This window comes from Macrobrachium nipponense, chromosome 13, assembly GCF_015104395.2.
Source record: "Macrobrachium nipponense isolate FS-2020 chromosome 13, ASM1510439v2, whole genome shotgun sequence".
NCBI lineage: Eukaryota > Metazoa > Arthropoda > Malacostraca > Decapoda > Palaemonidae > Macrobrachium > Macrobrachium nipponense.
The window spans coordinates 26,698,187-26,720,476 of NC_087206.1; the positions used below are offsets into that span (position 1 = coordinate 26,698,187).

Genomic DNA, 22,290 nt, shown 5'->3' on the forward strand with positions numbered 1-22,290 from the left:
AAACTTGCAGCTTGCCACAAGACATGTAATGCTTGTGCCATGGATCACAGAACTTCTAACACCATTTGTATGAAGTGCAAAGCAGAAAAAAAAATTCCAGAAGGTGATCAGTGTGTTCTCGAATGTAGTCATGGTTTCTACTTCAATGAATATTTAAGCAGATGTATGCTTTGTCATCCCAGCTGTGAATCGTGCAGTGGACCTCATCTCGATAATTGTCTGACATGTAGTGAAGGGTACCACTTGAACTCCATGGTGAGTTTGTTTAATTTCTGGACCAGAACTAGCATATATGTACAATATTGTATTATATGTATTGTACATATATCTTTTACATTTGGACTTTACAGGTAATTTTGACTAGATTTTTCTTTGCTTTCGTTGCAGTTTTTTTTCTGAGTACGTACTATATTTATTTTAATTAAATCATACACCAGGAAATTAAATGACTGTTTAACTGTGAAATTTTAACTCAGAGAATAAAGTATTATAACTTGCTGTTTTAGGACAACCCACAGACTAAAAACCTTTTCTGTCCAATTATAGTTACTGCAAAAACCATCACAAATTTTGTCCACATGATTTGAGGTTCTTTATAAGGTCTGTTACTCACAGTTTACTTACAAGTAATAACCACTTCAGTAATACACTGCATGCACCAAATATGTGAGAACACTATTCAAGAAAGGTTCATAAGATCAATATGAAGTTTAATGTCTGAAATTATGTTACAACCTCAGTAAAATTGTGCTGTTAATTTCCCAAGTAGTCAAATTATCAAATCATATCAGGTGTGGCTGTCTAAAGCTTTTGTGTAGGCTTTTTGATTCATCAGAATATTACAGACACCTTAGTAGATTCACATCAACCGTGCATCCGATGTCTAGGCCCGTCCCTTACGACGCTCCTGATTGGCTGTTGATAAGCCAGTCACAGGGTTGGAAACTCTGTCTCTCGAGAGAGTTCACATAGGCAGGACATATGTTTCACCTCTCCTGAGGGATGCTTTTGAAAAACATATCCCTCAGGAGAAGTGGAACATACATCCTGCCTATGTGAACTCTCGATAGAGACTGAGAGTTTCCAGCCCTGCAATTGGCTTATCAACAGCCAATCAGGAGCGTCGTAAGGGACTGGCCTAGACATCAGATGCACGGTTGATGTGAATCTACTATAGTACAAGACCAGTGAGAGTTATCTTCTTATGTTTTTAATGATAAATGTATGATGACTGTAACAATATACAGTACATACTCTGTTTTTCCTGGCATTTTCTCCTTGTCTGATATTATTTTGCCTGAAAGTAATGTTTATAGATCCTGCCAGTAAGATATTGTTTGACTTTTTAAAGGTCAAGAGCTTATTGCAGAGGCATTTAATTATCTGTAATGTTAGTCTGGTTGGCTCAAGTCATAGTGTTATTTATTATTAAAGTTGACACCAAATTCTCTGATATATTAGGATTGGCTGCTATACTGAATTAGGTTATAACCCACATAGATAATTCAGCATTATAAAAGTGGAAAGCTATTTGCCACATCATATTTTGGAAAAATTGTCCGTTTAACTTGACTTGCCCACTCTTTTATTTATTCAACTTGAGTTTCATATGCTGTATAGTATTCTATTTGTTCTTTCAATGCAGGGGTTGTGTGTGGTAGATGAATGCCCTAAAGGATTTTACTTAGGGACGAATAGCTCTTGCAGTGAGTGCGAAGGTGACTGTGATATCTGTTCTCCTGATGGTACTACTTGTATCACCTGCCCATCGAACCTCCATTTGTTGTATGGAAAGTGTGTCAGCAGATGTCCTCAGATGTTCTACAGTGATGCCTCCAAAGGTGGAGAATGTCATGAATGTCACTGGGCCTGCAAGCATTGCCTTGGACCCAAAGAGACTGATTGCTTGTCATGTGCAGACAATGCATTTCAAGAAGGCAATAGTTGTGTCACACTGTGCTCTCCAGGTCTGTAGTAGCTAATTTGTTGCCAGTTAAAGTAAAGCCCTTTATTTTTTTTTAGAAATTGTTCATGTTTAAAATGTTGGGAAACAAATGCAGCAAAGTCCTTTTAGTGAATTAAAGCTGCTGGCCTTTCAGTACCATTATTATAATGGTGAGTGTTCCCTACACAATCATTAGGAATCACATCCATGTAATCATTTGATTATTAATCTAGTGTTTTCTCACAAAAATTAAATAATAAGTTCTTGATATAACAAGGTGAAAGTTTGTCCAAATATATTTCATATTCGTTGTGTAATTAGTTTCCTTTTTTTTCTTCTTTTTTTTCTTACTTTCAGGACATCACCCTGTTGGTGGTGAGTGTAGGAAATGTCCTCCAGGTTGCAGTGCTTGTAATTCAAACATGCAGTGCTTGGAGTGTCATTCCCCTTACCTTCTACAAGATGATCATTGTGTCACTTCTTGTCAGCTTGGGACATTTGCGAATGTTTTTGAGAATGTTTGCTTTGGTAAGGAGACTTATTCTTTTCAGTTGAAAACTTAAAAATTTGATTGAGTGTACAATATTCAAGCAGTAGCTTTAAAGTTTAGATGTTAATCATTGAGCTCTTGACAATTCCTGTGATAGTATTGTGATAGTAAGGACTCTTGAGGTAATACAGATGTTCTCTTCTTGAGGATAACTAATTTAGCAGGATTTTAACTGAAGCCTTAATTGTTTAAAACACAGAATGACCTTACAGAAATCTTAACAAATAGGAGCTCTGTTCCTCACCCTGCTGAAAAAGTACTCTTTAATATTACAGGCAGTCCTCGGTTATCGGCAGACTCGGTTATTGGCAGACTCGGTTATCGGTGATCCGGTTTTATGAGGCTTGTCTGGCGCCATAAAATCGACAATTTATGGTGCCATAACGGGACGAGTTCCGGTTATCGGTGCCATAAGGGTTCTTATGGTGCACCATAAGGGTGCTTATGGTGCTGATAACTGGTTATCAGCACTGTAAGTGCCATTATGGCACCATAAATCACTGAGTTTTGGTTAATGGCAGTGCTTGCTTATCGGCACACCCCCAGGAACAGAATTCCTGCCGATAACCAGTGACTGCCTGTATTTAATATTCTATAACAAATGTACCGTATATTTCGGCGTATAAGTCGACCGGAAGATAAGTCGACCCCCCAATTCTGAGTAAATTTTTATGATTTTAACTAATATCGGGTATATTAGTCGACCTATAAAATGTGAGGCCAACCGTACGCTCAAAATAAGCAGCAGGGTAAAACATATCATATAAAATAACCTGAATGTTATTACGGTACATATGTTGCTCTACTTACCATAAGAAATACAGGTAATATACTCGGTATATTAACAAATCTGTGTAATATATAAAAGATGAATACCGGCAAATATGATTAGAAATGACGAAACGAAAGATACGTTACTCGAGTGTAATGTAAACAAACAAAACGCCAAGTAACGCTGCATAACAGCCTACGTATATATGTATGTACAAACTGTCACTTAAGTTAATGTTTTGATTGGGTTGTTAAAACGACGTGCCAGTATTTTATTATTATGTTGGAATATTCCTTGACTTTTGGTTCTTCTGTGGCATAAACAGGCTCATTTGAGGGAAAACGAACCTGCAGTTGATTCACCAGATTCAAACTGGGATCCTTATGATGAAACCGTGAATGATAATTTGTCTGATGAATTGTTTAATTCAAGTGACGATGACTCAAGTAATTTTGAAGGATTTTAAATACTTATTTACTATTAATTTCAATTTTTTTTTTTATTTAAAGTGATAAATAAAGATTTCATACCATAAATGTTTTTGAACAATACCCCGGTAAATACAAACTGTCAGAGTGAACACATCCTTCTCAATTACTGTACTACAAATAGCTACGCAATGTTTACACTTGCTGTGCGAATGGGGTTTCTTCAAGTTACTTTGATTTGTTTAATTTTATTTAAGGTAATGGATGTTCTAATGTATTATTATTGTCGTATTACAGTGTGAAATGTTTTTAATACTGGTATTTACATACATAGTTACCTCAACAAGGCTGTCATTGTTATTAGCCAACTGTAAAGCCTGGATTCCTGTACCGATATGCCAAAATAATAAAGATTCACTTTTTGTTACCGTTAGATAAGTCGACCCCCTAATTTTGGCATGATTTTTTGGGGCTAAAGGGTCGACTTATACGCCGAAATATATGGTAATTCTAGTAGGAGACATTTATTCCTCACTATCTTAGATGAGGTACATAGTAGGCTTTGTTATTGTTTTAGTTTCTTTTTATTATATTTGCCTTTGAAAAGCTGTAACACGCTCAATGTCTGCTGGAGTAATTAAATTTGCCCTTCACCCTTTTATGTATACTAAATGTCATGTACAGTATTAAAAGGCAAGTACATCACTTTTATGGATGCTTAAATTCACACATACTATATCATATGGAATGGGATGGAATATAAAATTCAGGCCAAAAGCCAAGTTTTGTGATCTGTGACTTCATTCAGTGCTGAAAGGGAAATTGAGAGTAAAAAGTTTTAAAGATGTAGCAGGAGGAAAACTTTGCAATTGCACTATGAAAAAATCTTTCAGAGAGGGTGAAAAGTCTGATGGAAGAAAGAGAATATGAATGGAGATACAGTAAGAGGAATGAAAGAGATTACAGCCAAAGGAAAGCTGCAATGAAGAATGTTCATGGGGAAACAGAATCAATTGAAGAAATGTCATTCTAATAGATCCTCTAACTGCAAGTTGCAATTAAAACTGTAACAAATGGCTTTTTCAGTATTGTTTGTTGGCAGCATCTTGCAGTACACCTGGGAATTGGTTATATCCATTCGTGATACTATGAGCTATTGAAATGTATGTAAACTTACTTTATAGACAAATGTGATAAACTGAGACATTAAGATGGCTTTTCATGTGTCAGGACTTTGACTACTGACTTCCTTAGTGTACGTATTACCATCCTTGTGTATGATCAAAGAAAATTCTGTGTAAATTTCAGAGTGAAAAAAGTTAATTGTAGCAGAGGTTATTTTAGATATCCCATGTGAATATCAGCCACATTCACTGTGTGCTTCTCTTTCTCTCTGCATTTTGTTAGTCTTAAATAGTTGCAGTACAGTATATATATTAGCGTGTATTTTTGTGCCGTGCAGTTTTTTTTATATGACAACATTTATCTTTAAGAATTTTAATATCTTGTAGAATGAAGAATTACACTAGTTTCACTGACTGGCTTTTCGATTAATCAGTGAACCCGTGTGTTCTTTTCTTAGTATGTACTATACCATATAATAATTCTTGTTCCTTGGAATTTGATTCCCTTTTATATTCTCTCAGAGATATTTTTACTGTATTTTTCAGATTGTGGTGAAAAGTGCCTTAGCTGTTCTGTATATGAGTGTCAGAAGTGTAAGTCTCCATATTTGCTTCAGGATGGTCAGTGTATTGATGAGTGCAGCCCAAATTATCACCCAGACAGTGAAGGAATTTGCCTGTACAATACTGAAAAACCACTGTTGCATGTCTTGAAGCCCCTAACTGTTGACTATGGCAAGATCTTGGTCCTCAACAGTTCTAACATCAATGTTGAAGATAAGGATACTCCAAGCAACCACCTGTCCATAATTTTTGTAAAGAAGCCATCAAATGGAAACCTGTATATTATTAAAGAAGGGAATAATATTTTAGTTTCTGAGAAAGAAGCCATTTCAGTGGAACACCTCATGAAAAATCGACTCTTTTTCAGGCATGAAGAGGACAAACCATTGCATGGAAAAATAACGTTCACTGTTTTTGATGGCCTGTTTCATTCAGAAAAAATGGAGCTCTCCATTAATGTCAAGTCCCTGCATGACCCACAAGTTATATTAAATGAACCCCTAATTGTGTACAAGGGAAAAAGTAAAGCTATAGATACAAAGGTACTAAATATCCATGACCAAGATAACCCAGAAGAGGTTCAGGTAATGATATTAGGGGGACCAAAACATGGACAGCTTTCTTTTCTTAATGAAAATCTAGTGACTTTCAAACTAAGGGACTTGGCTGCAGGGCAGATTTTATATATGCATGACAATTCAGATTCAGAGGAAGACACTGTTTTATTTCAGCTGAGTGATGGATATTCTGTCACAAATTTCTTGTTCAGTATATATATCGTAGAAGAAGAGAAGAGTAAGCCTGTTTTGGTGAAAAATCTTGGGACCCATGTTTCACCTGGCCAAAGTGTACAACTGACACCACACATGCTGAGAGCTTCAGACATAGACTCTGATGATGAGAATCTTTTATTTACACTTCTTCCAATGTTACAGAATCCAGGACACGGTAAATGAAGGGTAATGGATTCTCTTGATTTGATATATACTGGAGGTGAACTTTGTTAGTCAGTGCATCTTCCAAAGTGAATTACATTTTGAACTTTATTTTAAAAATATACATAAGTGATTTGATGTCTTGAGTTCACCGCTGATTTTTTTTTTTTTTTTTTTTTCACAGGCAAACTGAGTTTGGTTATTCCATTACCCCCAGCACCAGATGGGTTTTATAATGATGGCTGGACACAGATGGATGAATCTCACCTTGTAAGACCAGCTACTAGGTAATTGAAATCTTTTCGTTTACATTTATGTACAGTACAATTTCACCATTAATTTCAGAAGTGTGTATGTCACAGATTTGATATTTGCAGTCATCCTTAATGTAAAGAGTAACAAAATTTTAGGTCATAGATCCAAAAGTTCAGGTATAAGCACAAAATCAAAATAAGTACTCTCTGCAGAAAGCATCTTCCATAATCAAGAAAAATGTAAACAAAGGTAAAGATGAGTTTAATTGCAAGTGCCCTACATGGCCCACATTGCATAATACATATAGTATATATTTCAGTAGTCCAAGTATTTACTCCATAATTCATGCCTATTTATTATAAAAATTCAAAATGTCTGTGTAAACAAAAAAGGCACAGATTATGCATTGTTGGAAATGTGAATGAAACTAAATATGATTACTGTATGTACTTAGAATATTATTTTTTTCATTCACTAACATTAAAAATTAAATAACTCTATTACATAAGATGGATCTTTTCAAAATATCTTTAAAAGCATCTGCATGGCCATGATCTGTTTAGAATCTTTGATATTATTGTTTTTCAGTTTCACCCAGAGGGAACTAAATGAAGGGCTTGTGTGGTATTTACATTCTGGTGGAAAGGAAACCAAGGCTGATGAACTCATCTTCTCTGTCACCGACAATTCACATCCTCCAAATATTTTGGGCAATCAGTCATTTATTATTCAAATAGATTCGTTAGTAGATGACACAATGCTTCCAACCCCAGGGACTCAACTTGAAATAACAGTGAGTTGAAGTTTTGTGACTAAAACATTTTTGATTTTTAAAGATTTTGTTGTTCTAAAGAACATCCATATTTGCAGTATATATGTATTACTTTTTTCAAGAGTAAAATATATGGTAATTTTATGAATATCTTGTAAATGCAAATGTAGATAAATTATTTTTATATTTTATAACAGGTGCAGGATGGACAAGCTGCTCTAATCACTCAAGCTCACTTATCATTTGTTGGAGTTAAATCCCCAGAACATTTAGTATACACCATAACCCATCCTTTGAGCCCAAATGATGGGTCACTATTTCACATAGATTCCCCTGGACTGGAATTGAGACAGTTCACACAAGCAGATATTGATGACATGAAGATCATATATATGCCTCCTTTGGGAGATATGATAATGCAAGAAAAACAATATAGTTTCAAGTTTTCAGGTAAACATGGTTATTTTTGTGGACACAACAAATTATATTGCTCTTTGTTGTAAAAAATCATGAAAGAATATTTGTGGGAAGGAAACATGCAGTACAACCTGTTTGTTGATTAGAACCCCTCTTTGGAAATTTATGACTTTTTTTTAGTTTATTGTTTTTTTAATGTGCTCCATCTTTAGTTTCAGATCAGTCTACAGGCAAAGGCTATGGGTTGCCTGAACAAAAGTTTACTATCCATGTTGTTCCACAGCTTGGAAGTCATTTCAGTTTCACCAGTGAAAATCCTGAGTTAGTGATCAGGAGTGTGAGTAATTTTTAAAATAATTTAGTCAACTTTTCAGTAATCTTATTTATATTTTATGATGCAGGCTCCACATGAAGAAATATTTTGAAGTACTATACAGGTACAGTAATGATTATTTGGGGAAATTGCACTTGACTCATTCTTTCATTTTACTTATTCTTAGCATGAAGCAGTACGCTTAGAACCTGAATTCTTTGCGATTACCAACTCTGAACCTGATGATGAAATCGAGTTCATTCTTCTTGAAGGCCCATTCCATGGTACTATCATTAAGGAAAGTGATGGCGAGGAATTTACATTTACTGAAGGTAAAAAATATATTGCTGTATGGTAAAATTGTTAAATAGTGAGGTTTTGCTCAACTATTGGTTAATGTTTCATCTTTTTATGTTAAAGTCTAGGAACCCTCTCAAGTTAAACATTGAATTGGCTTCATTCTCTTGATTATTTTGCAGTGGATAATGACTGCTAATCTTGTTTTATTTGAAGTTAGATCCTGATTAATGTCATTGTATACAGAGCACAAATGACATGATATTATGGACTTATAAATGTTAATGAGCATTAAATTGTGTGAATCAATTGTCAGTAATTAGATACATTAATATCAAGTTTTGTATATGGGACTTACCCAGTAATTATATAGCTAAGAGCTCTCTACCTATGGCAGCCTAACAATTGAAAATTCACGCTAGTTCTAGTTCTGGTTACGATGTGGTTAGAATGCTTCGCCCACTACTGGTGAGTGTATGTAGGTAACAACTTGGCAGAGAGCTTCAATTCGTTTTCTGTTGGCTCCCAGTCAACATTGGTGGTTTTAGGCAGCCTTTTTTCCAACGGATTGTGATGGTGAATTCAGAGGTCTCGATAAAGTACTCTGGGTTGTTTTTTGCATTAGCCCATTTTCAGTATGTCAGTTTCTAGCACTACAAGTGTTAGGTTTTGTGTAGATGGTTGTAAGACCAGGATAGTGAAATCTTGCTATGATTCTTGTACAGATGTAGTAAATGTAGAGGCCAAGAGTGCAAGAAAGAGAATACTTGTGCTGATTGTCATGACAAGAAATGGAAAATCTTTAGGTCCCATCAGGACAAAATGGAAAAGGACAGAAAGAGGAAAGCAGCTGTTAGGACAGAAAATAGATCTAGTTTAGATAATGTTCAGTCTGCCAAATTGGTAGAAGATAACATGATTGTCTCACCTGTAATTCCTGTTGATTCTCCAATCGTTTCTCCTCCTGCTCCTGTGTCACTAACTCCTATTCCAGGTTTGCTTGCTCCTGATCCCAACACCATGACTTGCCTCGAGTCAAAATTCGATAAGTTCGAATTTTTAGCAAGTGCAGTGATGAAACTTGCTTCTGTTAAAGCCTTAATTGAAAAAGGCGATCAAAGTTTTAGTGAAGTGTGTAGTGATTGTGTAGAGGAGGTTGCTGTCCAGTCCGCTGGTGCTCCTAGACGAAGGTCACTGTCCTGTCGTCAGAGTCGGACATCGACTCCCAACAAGTCATCATGAGCAATTTCAAGTCATGTCATGCCCCTCCCCCCCAAAGAGGCATTCCAAGGATGTAGATAAGTCTACTCCTCCTTCTAAGAAGAAGAAAGAGGACGTCTTTAGTCTCAACCTTCGGCAACTACGCAGTATTACCCCCTGCTTCGTCGGCTCCCCCATTCCAGTCCACTTGGGAGAGTCCAGAATCCTTGCCTGGTATAGAGTGACAGTATGTTTTGGCCAAGCTTAGGACAGATACATCGTAGCGAGTTTCTTCGGTCCCTACTTCCAAACCTATCCTGGGTTTTCCTCAGACTCCTGGTCATGATTCTCCAGTTACGATGCGATGCTCGCTTTTGGGCGAACAACTGACATCAGTTACGAGGCCCTTGCTTTCCCCACTAGCCGAGTCAAGAGCAGTTTCACCCCGCTCTCAGTCATATTCTTCAGCTTCAGATCCTTCGCTTGCTCCCCTGAAACGACAATTGGAGGACATCATGTCTTTGTTGCAGAAAGCTCCTACCACTTCGCAACCTATCTCTTCAGACGAGGAAGAGGAGGAACAGGACTCGTCCTTAGTCTGCCTATTTAACATTGTTATGGTACTTTCTTGACAACTTCCCAGATTTTTTGTTGCCTGCAGCTCCAGCATCACCGGTTTCGACTTTCCTTATGAGGAAACCTGCTTCAGACAGTTTGTCACTACTCAAGTTGGTACTCTCTTCGTCAACGAAGAAAGTCTTGAGAGATGTGGACTCCTGTCTTGCGTTAGAGAGAGAAGGTTAAAGCTTCTTTTGCCGCACCTCCTGCTAAGCTGATTAAGAAGTCACCGTTTTTATGGCACCAGAGAATCTCCTTCTGTGGGAGCATCTACCTACTCCCAGGGAGATTTTTAAGGCCTCATCGACTCTGCTAGGCGATTGGCTTTTTCTTCAGCTAAAGTTATGCTGTCATCAACGGAAGTGGATCACCTTACTAAGAGTATTTTCAAGGTGTTAGAAGCTTATAGCTTCTTAGCCTGGACAATCAGGGTATTAGCCAGAAAGGTGGAAGATGGCCCGGTGATGACACAAGACGTCGCAGCAGACTTGCTAAGGGTACTGTCTTGTGCTGACAAGGCCGTTAGAGACGGATCAGCGGAATTAGCATCTCTCATCTCGTTTTGCATCTTGAAGAAGAGGGATTTGTGGAGTTCCTTTACTACTAAAGGAGTAACCATGAAACAGAAGTCGGTCTTGCTTTTTGCCCCATTGGACAAGAAGCACCTTTTCCCAGAAGAGTTAGTATATCAGATTTTGTCGTCTCTTCAGAAGAAATCAACCAACGATCTGTTGGCGCAATCGTCAAAGCATTCTAGGGAGTGTCAAGATAACACCAATACCTCTTTTTCTCCTATTCAAACCCAAGAGTTTCATGGAGCAAGACAGAGAGGCCAACAAAGACCTCGTACTAACCTACGACCTTCAACCAGGTCTGTCAAGAAAACGACCTACAAGACAGCAAGTAAGAAGTGAGGAGTGTGTCCTTTGTATGGCTGTAGGAGCCAGGTTGGGCCTTTTTTGGAGGGAATGGAGTTTGAAAGGAGCAGAACCTTGGGTAGTCAAGGTTTTACAGCAGGGGTATGTCATTCCCTTCAAAGGAGGCTCACCTTTGTTCAGTTTGCCGATAACATTACTCGGCAAAATCAGAAAAGTTTGCAGCTCTCTCTCAAGAGGTAGAGTCACTGCTTTGCAAGAGAGCAGTAGAAATAGTGGAAGATCAAAACTCGGAATGGTTTTACAACAGACTCTTCATCATCGGAGGGCTGGAGACCAGTTTTAGATGTGAGCGCTTTGAATCAGTTTGTTCTCAAAACAAAATTCCACATGGAGACCAATCAGTCGATCATGTCCTCCATACACCAAGGGGACTGAATGGTGTCCATTGACATGAAGGATGCGTATTTCCACATCCCTATTCATCCGGATTCCAGAAAATTTCCCCAGTTTGTTTTTCAAGGAAAGGTTCCCCAATTTCGGGTGCTATGCTTTGGCCTATCAACTGCCCCACAGGTCTTTACTTGCATACTAGCTCCACTGGTGAAATGGCTTCATCTGTTAGGAGAGAACATCTCTTTTTATCTGGATGACTGGCTGCTCAGAGCTCAGTTGAAGGACAAGTGGTTAGAAGATCCCTCTATTCTTATGAAGAAACTAGGAATTTTGATGAATTATACAGAAATCTCATCATTCCCAGTCAATGGATTCTATAATTGGGAATGATTCTGGATGCTCGGAATTTTCGGGTTTTTCTCTCACCTCTTGTCTCCTTTGCGTCAGACATTTTCTGTCCCTTCAGGAATGCTCAGCAGCTCAATGGATGACCCTTTTGGGAACACTAGTCTCAGTCGAAAAGTTTGTGATGCTAGGGAGACTCCACATGAGGTCACTTCAATTTTTTCTCAAAGCAAATTGGAGCAAGAAAACTGCTCAAGATTCTTTTGTGTTCCCGATGACGGCACAAATCAAGAAGGACATTCTATGGTGGTCATCAGTAGAAAGAATTCAAGAAGGGAAGTCTCTTCTTCCGTTGAACCCAGACCTAGACTTTTATTACGATGCCTCAAACCTAGGTTGGGGAGCTCATCTGGGGAACAAGGAAGTATCAGGAACTTGGCTGGAGGAGTTCAGAATTTCACACATCAATGTAAGGGAATTAAGAGCGATGTTTCTAGGTCTGCAAGCTTTTTCTCCACTAATGCGAGGGAAAATGGTGACTATACATTCCGACAATTCAATGGCTCTGTCGTATGTCAAGAAACAACGGGGAACGCATTCCTTTTCCCTTTTTCAAGTGGCTCAGGAACTTCTGCTGTGGCCAGACAAGAATCAGGTGTCATTGCTGACTCATTTCATTCAAGGGAAAATGAATGCTCTAGCGGACGGATTGAGCTGACAGAGTCAGGTCCTCCCAACACAGCGGACCTTAGATCAAAGAGTATGCGAGGACCTTAGGAAACTATGGGGTTGTCCTTCAGTAGACCTCTTTGGAACTTCAAAGAACCACAGGCTTCCAAGATTCTGTTCGCCAGTCCTGGGCCTTCTTGCTTGGAAGACGGATGCAATGCTGCAGGATTGGACAGGTCTGGACGTCTATGCCTTTCCACCTTTCAGAATGATCCGGGAGGTCTTAAACAAGTTAGTCTCACCAGAATGTAACAATGACTCTAGTGGCCCCTTTTTGGCCAGGGAAAGAGTGGTTCCCAGACTTAATACAACGATCAGTTGACTTCACCAGGCTATTACCTCAAAAACAATCTTCTCAGACAACCCTATTTTCAGAAGTTTCATTTAGGGTTGTCCACTCTGGCTCTGGCAAGGTACAGACTGTCGAGCGCCTCATCAGATCGAAAAGTTTTTCTAAAGCAGCTTCAAAAGCTATCGCCCAATGCAGATGCCCTTCATCTAACAAATTATATCAATATAAGTGGTTCAACCTTCAGAGAGTGGTGTGACAGAACAAAGGTGTCCTCCTCTCAAACCACTATGTCAGATTGCTGACTTCCTTCTTTACTTGAGAAGATCTAGGAAGTTTTCAACGTCTACAGTCAAAGGCTGTAGAGCTATGCTTAGTTCAGTCTTTAAGCATAGAGGACTGGACATGTCTTCAAACCAAGATTTAAGTGACCTTATTAAATCTATGGATGTTGCAAAACAAGTAAGATATGATACCATTTCGGGAAATTTTGACGTGGTATTGAAGTGGATTTCAGGACCACCTTTCGAACCCATCCAGTCATCCTCTCTCAGGGACCTAATGAGGAAAACCCAGTGGACTCGCAGGTTCTGATTTGCCCTGGCTGCTTTGCCGAGAACACTGTTAACCACGCTTTCGGGAAAAAGGTTTGCTCCCCAAATTGGAGCCTTAATGAGCCTATTAGGTTCATGCCTGATGGAAGCATTGGTTAAGACGTGCTTCCTACAGTTTCTCCTGGCTACTGCGAAGTCATATACATCACACAGGAGGGTCTGAAGTAATGACTTCGTCAGGACTTTAAATAGAGGCTCTTCAGCGTAGACCAGGGATGTCATCTCCGCTGTGGTGACTTGAGTTGCTAGATCTGCTCAGCCTGCACTTTGCCTCATACTCCACCTTTATCATGGCCTCCGGAATCCTGGGTAGGCATTCACTGAACTGAGTGGAAGCACAGTCCGGATTGAGCTTCCCTACCGTAAAAGTTGCTGGGGCATCCACCCAGCACTCCAGGTCTTCCGGAAGAAGCAGGGAGGTCAGGTCTGTCTCCCTGAGTTGAGGCATCGGCTTCTTATCCATTACCGCTTGGAGAGTCTGTTCTACCACCTTTGATGTACATGGTGTCGGAGTGTCGTCTCCTACCACGAACATGGTGTACAAGCCTTTATGCGGTGTCAACTTCGTGTTGACACACTCCCAGTCAGTCAGGGTACGAACCCATGCTGATTTGGCTTGGTCTCTGGGGTAGATAACGGTCTCCTTGGGGACCTTATCTACCCTTATCAGTGCCTCCTCCGTTAGTCGGGCATAGCCCGGAAAGGGGAATTGGAGACCCGGCGGGTAAAACAAGAAGTCTTCTACTGGCCGGGTTCCACATTCCTTAATTGTCAACATGCCCTCTGAAAATGGGGCATGGACTGCGAGCCGCCATGGGTTATTGTTCTTAAATGGCGGGAGTTTTGATGCGTCCGGCACCACAAATGGTTGTTGTGAATGTCCGGACCGGAGGAGTTCCGCCATCAAGGTCTCTTGGTTTTGCAGCCTCTGGGTCAGGGACTGAATGGACTGTCCCAACGTCTCTAGGCTGGAAACGAGCTGCGAGGAGATTTCCTGGAACTTGGTTTGTACCAAGTTACCCATCTCCTGCATGAGCAAACTTGAAAAAGTTGCTGGGTCAAAGCCGGAAATAAATAGGTCTGGCTCTGGACCCTCTAGCTCTCGACCCCTGTTGTGGGGGAGCAGCTTTTGCCAAGTCCGCCACCGGGTTAGTAGCCGGTGGCATACTGGCGGAGCTCGCTTTAGGAGGCCTTGAAGGTTTGGTAGCCTTCGGTAGGGGCTTCTTTAGGGATTTTATTTTAGGGATTACCGAGCACGACTTGTCCCTATGGGTCGTGGGTTTCCCGGTAAATCCCTGGAAGGAAGAGGAAGAAGATTGAGACGGACTAAAGGAAAGAACTTTAGACCATGTACCATCTGCCTCACTTACCTCCCTACCTTGACCTTGGTTGTCGACGACCATCGGCTCGCGGTCCAGGCTAATAGTTGCTACCTCCGCAAGGACCTAGTCGCCTAAACCCTCCAGCTCTTCTGGCAGGACCTGGGTCTCCTTGCGGATCCTGGCAATGATAGGAGCCGCCAAATCCGCCGCTACAGCTGCCGACATCTTTGCATTGGGGTAGAGGAGGGAGCACATCTCTGACAGCATGTAAGGTTGCTTGGATTTGACATTCCTGCCAAATCTGCCTACCCAGACCTTGAGGGTTGCTAATGACAACGCCTTGAGGGCCTGAGGGGTCTGAAAGAGATAGCGGAGTCAAGACCTATCCTAGAACACTGATCGATGTACTTCAAATAAGTCATTATGATTCTCAATGTATCATTTATTGGAATGATACCTACTGACTCATTAGTCAGATCCGTCACCAGTGAGTAACAAACTTCGCACCCATCAGGGTGCCATACCAGAAGGTCGTCCACCTGGAACCGCACATCCGGCATGAGATCTACAGACCTCATGTCCGCACGGCTGCTGCAGGACCACCGTGCATGCCGTCTCCTGACAGCGTACCATCTGTAAGTTAAATGATACATGAGTATCTCTATACAGGCCCGTCGGAGTTGTATCCGACGGAGCATGCATGGTAAAATTAAGGCCGCCGGAGTAGGTTCCGGCGGAATGTGCGTGTTTCCTAAACTATTAAACATGCGTTCTTACATTTCTTAATAAGTTCCCAAATGCTCCGGACCCTAATCCCGTTCTCGTCATGAATGTATTTTTAGTAAATAGGCTTGGTATGAACAGAACAGGGGGAAGAAGGATAAACCTGGTCTGAATCCACTCACACCGGAGAGGCGCTCCTCAGCACTCTAGAAGCGCTTCTCTTAGCTCCAATCCGCCCCCACCGGAGTGGGAAGCAGAATCATAGACAGAGAACGTTGAAGAGGGGGTAGTGAAGGGAACTGATTACACATTATTCTGGTCCCAGAATACCCTGGCTGGGTGGGTAATTGCCCGCCATAGTAAGATGGACCGGATACATACCCTGAGAGTGTGAAACTTAGGCTAAATTAAAACTACTGGACATAGGCTCAGTGTTCATCCACTGTATCCCGCCCCTACACCGTTGCTATATTATAATCACGGGTCTGGCTTAACAGGAGCAGAACAGGGAAAATAGGTAAAACCTAGGCCTGAATTTGATCATATAAGGAATCACAACTATAGTCATGCAATAAAAACTAATTCGCTAGCCAAGCCCCGGTCCCACCTGAGCGGGAGGATAGCAAAAGGATAGGGGTTCGGGGATAGAGTGGCGAAAACACGGTAAACAACACGGCGTATACCATCGCGACGAGTCAGGTGGCCAACCAGGACTCGCCGAGGTGGACACCACCGGCCACATACCCACCGAGCGTCAAGAGCTATACCCCTACCCCAGTCATACCCCTACCCTCCCCCAACTAAAGATAAGGCTCTAGCCTACACTACCCAAGGGTAGTGTAGGCGAGCTGCATCACCCCACCGAGGTGGGTCCAGGGGGAGGGAGGTTGCTGAGTGGGGTGGCTCACCCGTGATCAGTTGGTCACAGCAACCGGCCAGGTGGGACAACCCTCCGAGAAGCCGTGAACCAACCGATACCAGGACCAGAAGGCTATTGGGCCAACTGGCTCTAAAATAGGCTTGCACTAAAACAATAATACAACATGAATAGTATCATACAAACGGTTCTGACACGAGAGGGAAATAAGGAAGGGGGAGGATAGGATGAAAGTCCGTATGAGCAGCTAGCCTAACCCTCCAAAATCGGAATACCGATCTGGTCAGGTAGGCCAGGGTGGCTCTGAGCAGCTAGCCTAACCCTCCAAAATTGGAATATAATCGCAATCTGGTCAGATAGGCCAGGGTGGCTCTAAGGACATCGTACATAGGCCACAATAAGGGCCGATCCACCCTCAAAATCGCATTTCGATCTGGTCAAGTGGAAGAACTAGCCCCGTTTTCAGAGCTATTGTGCGATCTAGTATTGGCTAGACCGTCCAGCCAACGAATCGACTGGAAAGTCAGCCATGATAATGAGCTAGATAACGGGAACTCCCATGGCTAGCCTACCTTCCAAAACCAATTTTTTGGTCTGGTCAGGTAGGCTAGTGTATGACTCTCACGTCAGGAAACCGAATAAATAATAAAAGGCATAAAATTCTTTGATTAAATGCTAAGATAACTAATAAATATGACTACAATCAGTATGAGGAACTAATTGAAAGTAGTCATTTATGAATGTTATGAAATCGTATAAAATGGCTGACTCGGGAGCGGCGTCATGCAGGGCTTCCGCTACGTACCAACAAAGAAAACATAAAAAAACATTCTTATTATTAGCGTCGCTACCCTAAAAAGAACCAAATTGATAATTGCAGTACTCAACTTAGATGAGGGAGTCTTCTGATGCTCAGACATCTCAAAATAAGCGAAAAAGGGCTTCCTAAGAACACACACGTGTAAGTCTGCACAGTGCTATTAAAGGAGGGGGCGCTAGTTGTAGCAGTAGCGGGCAGTAGATGGCCGTGGAACGGCCCCTCTTTAGAGCGGGGGATGTTGAGAAGGGAGAATTCTAATTGGCAGAGGACCTCTGGTAGTGGTTTTCACACGCCCCAGATTCTACACCGACACACTATAAGGGTGAGCGAGCCAGGCATAACCCTGGCTTTCCATATAGCTTTTTTCTCTTGTATATTTAGCAATATTTATACCTTAGAAATGAGTGTTATAGGAGCATTTCACGGAGCGACACAGGTTAGGCCCAGAAATAGATTTTTCCTTTGTCAAAATCCCTTTATTAGTGGCCCTAGCCAGAGCGGGTTAGCAAAATCCGAGCAATAGATTAAAGGGTCGGATTTTCACAAGGAGATGCAGTATGTTCCTTCTCTTTGGGTTTTCTGGCAAAGAATGAGGACCCATCGAATCTGTGGCTGTGAGCATTCACTATTAAGAATTTGACGGATATTGTCAGACCTAATGAAGAGGAAAGGCAGTTATGTCCAGTCAGGGCCCTAAAATATTATCTACAAAAAACAGAAAATGTTAGAGGTTCTTCGGATCTCCTTTGGTGTTTGGTTAGGAATCTGTCCCACCCTCTCTCCAAGAATGCTTTCTCATTTTTCCTGAGAGATGTAATTTCAGAAGCACATGCTAATATTCAAGAGGACAGTTTGGTCTCTTTGAAAGTCAAAGCTCATGAAATGAGAGCGGTGGCGACATCCCTCGCATTCAGACATAACATGTCATTGAACAAAATTGTGCAAGCAACGTTCTGGAAGTGTAAATCAATATTGCCTCTCACTACCTAAAGGATGTAGAAACTGATTTCAGTGGCTGGCATGGTGTTGGGAGAAGAGGCACAGGGAATCTAACTTCCCTTTGCTTATTTTCCACCTTGAATAAGGTACAATGTTTGTTGGGAAGCCTGGAGGCATATTTGTGGCTAGAGTGCCCACCAGTTCCTTTTTAAGGGTTGGGTTGTGACGATGTTTTATGGTTATGGTGTGGTGTTGTGTTGTTTTGTTTTATTGGATTCTGGTCTTCGTCCAGGGCAAGGGCAACCTTTTTAGCTTTGCGAGACATGGTTTTACTTCCTGACTCCAAAGCTCCCACTTATGTAGAGGCGACTCTGGGCTAGACAGCCACGTCTCTACAGGTCAAGTGGAGCACTGACCAGAGGCTTTAATTATCTGCAGTGCTCACTTGCCAGATAAGGAAACAACAAGCATATTATCTTATGTTGGCATTTTTTTTATTTCAGTTTCATTACACTATCTGTAATGTATTGAGATAGTTTGTCCATGGTTCCCACCCCCATTAAATGTGTAATCAGCTTTATAATTACTGGGTAAGTCCCATATACAAAAATGATATTTTTATAATAAATTAAGTTTTTTATATACTTACCCAGTAATTATAGGAGCAGAGCCCACCCACCTTCCCTTGCATGGACTTCAGAGCAGAAAACGAATTGAAGCTCTCTGCCAGGTTGTTACCTACATATACTCCCAGTAGTGGGCGTGGCATTCTAACCACACCATAACCGTAACTAGCACTAGCATAAATTTTCAATTGTTAGGCTGCCATAGGTAGAAAGCTCTTAGCTATATAATTACTGGGTAAGTATATACAAAACCTTATTTCTGGGCTCAGCCGTGTCGCTCCGTGAAATATGTCTTCTGTTATTTCTATTATTATTACCCCCAAAACAGTGAGTCTTTTTATTTTTTATGTCTCAGGTAATCCTTCATAATGTGTTCATAAATGAAGGTAAAAAGTTGAATCAAGGCAAAGCTGAGGTTCAAGAATTAAATATGAGCTTTATATGTTGATTTGTCATAAATTGAAGAATGTATTGTGGGATTTTGCAGAGGATAGCTTGATTCAAGAGGAACTACAGAGGTCTCTTATGAAGTATGTTCATGATGGATCTGATTCTACATATGATTACATTGTGTTTGTGGCATTGGGGCTGAGATCCGAAGCATCAACCAGGATATCCATTATCATTCGCCATGAGGATCAGCAGCAACCCATAAGAGGCAGTAATGCTTCTTTCTCCCTATCACTTTCAGAGTGTAAGACAGTTTTTATAGTTAATTCAAGGTGTAGGTTACTCAATAAAATGTGAATGAAAGTGTTAATGGTCTCTGCTATGGTTAAAATAAAAGAAAATTAGTGTTATTTAATGACATAATTTAATATGGAACTATTTTCATGCCTGCATGCTCCTGGTAGCAAGTCTGTTATGGAAGTTCATATTTTTCAATTTTGTTAAGGGTAAAGCAAATATCTTGATTCTGTTATACATTTTGCATATTATATTATTACAGTATTGAAATGCATTTAGAAAATTATTAGTAATCACAAACTTTCTGTTACAATGGAATATGGTTTCATGAAGCTTTGTTTGTAAGCCAAGTTTATTTCATTAGATGAATGACTTTGAAGTTGAATTTACAAATGAAAAACAGACTAAAATGATACCAAAAGAACAACTAAAAGAGTGAGACACCAAACAAGCAGCAAAATTTAATTTTTTGTGGCATTTGAGATGAAAGAAAAACAAATAATGGTGTATGCTGTACTGAACTTGGTTGTGTATTATAACTTCATTGCTGTACAGTATTCAAATTAATCTATGGAGAGCAGTTCAGTGTTATTGAATTTCATTGCTTCCTAATCTTTCAGATGAATCAAAGGTGATAACAAGTTGGCATCTTCACTTTACGGATGTTCATTCAAGTGATGATGAATTAGTATATACTCTTACAACACAGTCCGAGTATGGCAACCTTGTCATCACTGAGCCCTCAGGATTTACAAGAATCATAAATGGAACAGATAAATTTACCCAGTCAGATATAGTTTATGGCCTCGTTAACTATTCTTCAATAGTAGAAATTGGACCTGAAGATGTAACAGAAAATTTGATCTTCAATGTCACTGATTCCAGCAATAATGTACTGAGCAACCAGGTTAGTTGTCTTGCATTGTCCTTGTCATATATTGTATCATCATGTTCACATATATTGTAGAGAGCAAAGGCAAGGTCTTATTTTCTGTGGCTCAGATGTTTAGAAATCTGACTCGCAAGTTCTTATTTCTTGATGCAGAATTTCAACATTCCTTTGAAAGGAAACATGTGTTGGTGTTGGAAATGTAATTATATATTAGAAACCGGATATTAATTAACAGAAATCCACAGGGATTTTAGATTTCATTGTTGTGCTTTCTGTCAACTACATGTATTAAGTTTTTCTTTGAATTAGTACACAAGTGTATTGGTAAGACAGTCCCCAGGTTACATCAGTTTCAGGTTACGTCGTTCCGGACTTAAGGCGTTTACCTCATGGTGCTGTTAACCACAATTTTTCAGTGATGTAAGTGGATTTACGGCACCATTACCGGCTTTATGGCTCTGTAAACCGGGCTTACGGCGCTGTAACAGCACTTTAAGTGCTATTTACATATTTCCATTCTATTTGCGTTCTCCCGGTTCGCAGACTCACAAATTCGCGGATTTCTCTCTGGACCATATCTACCTATTACAGGCAGTCCCCGGGTTATGACACTCTCGACTTACAATGTTCCGAGGTTAAGGCGCTTTTCAATTATATTCATCAGAAATTATTTCCAGGGTTACGATGCCTACAACACTGATCAGGCATATGAAATATGACACCATAAATGCAAAATAATCAATATTTGAAGGTTTTTTTTATGAAAAATGCAATAAGGATGCAGTTTACATAGTTTTCAATGCACCCAAAGCATTAAAAGTAAGGTTTTCTTAGGATTTTTGACGATGTTCCGGCTTACGGCGATTTTCGGGTTACGACGCGTCTCAAGAACGGAACCCCCGTCGTAACCCGGGGACTGCCCTTATATGGGAAACTCGCCTATTCATGGTATTTTTCTATGAGAAATACCCATAAATTCCTGGTCTTTTTTTTTTTTATCAATTTCATCATAAAATGCACTTTTTATGATAAAACTACAATTCCAAAATAGGCTGTTTTCAGAATTTTTGTAGGGGTTCCAACTATTCACGGATTCTAAACATTCTGGGGGCGGGGATGTCTGGTATGTAGCCTATCCTCTGCGAATACAGGGCGACCACTGTATTTATGATGATTCGGGTTAAGGCGATTTTCAGCTTACAGGGCCCTGCTGGGAACGGACCCCTGCTGTAACCCAGGGACTGCTTGTACAGTTATGTGCATTCTCTGTGATTATTAGTTACCGAAAATGCAACACTTTCAAAATTAATTAAAATTGGCTCATGTCTTATAATGAAAGAGATTCCAGATGCTGTATTCCAAATAAGATTAAATGAAAATGTTAGTCAACCATGGGTGGTTTCAGTGGATACAGGTTACCAAAGGAGTCCTTTTCCTATGTCTAATTCCTGAGCTGTGTGAAAGTGGGGCTGTAGGGCTGTAGGAACCCATTATGAGCAATGGGTTTTTATGAATAATTACTGTAATAATTAACTTAGTTTTAGAAAAAGTTAATTATTTTACAATCCCAATGTACGTACTTATAATTAAGACAAGTCACAATTTAACTGGAAAGAATCTGCTCAAAGCTATTTAGAACTGATCATACGTTTCAGAATCTGTGTCCTCTTGAACAAAAGGGAGTTGTGTGTAAGACAGAAACACTTAATGGCAAAGTAACTCAGATCTTAGGAATTGTAAGCTCAGCGGAAGAAAGTCCACCTTCAGCTTCAAACTCATCAGAGGTTGCTGCAGCCGTATGACCATGGGGTTCTTTTAGGACCAGTAACATAGTAGGAGAAAAGGCCTTGAAATATAGTCACTAATGTCAGAGATCATATGTTAGGAATGTGTCTTAAAGGAAATAAAGGAAAAGGTGATGAAACTGATGGATGGCTAGGATGAGGATTGTTACCCAAAGCAGAGA

At 40.2% G+C, this 22,290-nt stretch overlaps 1 protein-coding gene across 3 annotated transcripts in view; it reads left to right on the plus strand.

The window, feature by feature from the left end:
- Positions 1–22,290, plus strand: part of LOC135225699 (extracellular matrix organizing protein FRAS1-like) — a 409,627-nt gene that overhangs the window by 306,876 nt on the left and 80,461 nt on the right. For all 3 annotated transcript variants that reach the window (XM_064265056.1, XM_064265057.1, XM_064265058.1), the window contains 11 exons: positions 11–255; positions 1,646–1,967; positions 2,303–2,473; positions 5,366–6,331; positions 6,503–6,605; positions 7,162–7,366; positions 7,543–7,795; positions 7,975–8,099; positions 8,263–8,407; positions 19,233–19,439; positions 20,053–20,339. In XM_064265056.1, coding sequence (XP_064121126.1) covers positions 11–255; positions 1,646–1,967; positions 2,303–2,473; positions 5,366–6,331; positions 6,503–6,605; positions 7,162–7,366; positions 7,543–7,795; positions 7,975–8,099; positions 8,263–8,407; positions 19,233–19,439; positions 20,053–20,339 — 3,029 coding nt within the window. The remainder of the gene's footprint in view (positions 1–10; positions 256–1,645; positions 1,968–2,302; positions 2,474–5,365; positions 6,332–6,502; positions 6,606–7,161; positions 7,367–7,542; positions 7,796–7,974; positions 8,100–8,262; positions 8,408–19,232; positions 19,440–20,052; positions 20,340–22,290) is intronic.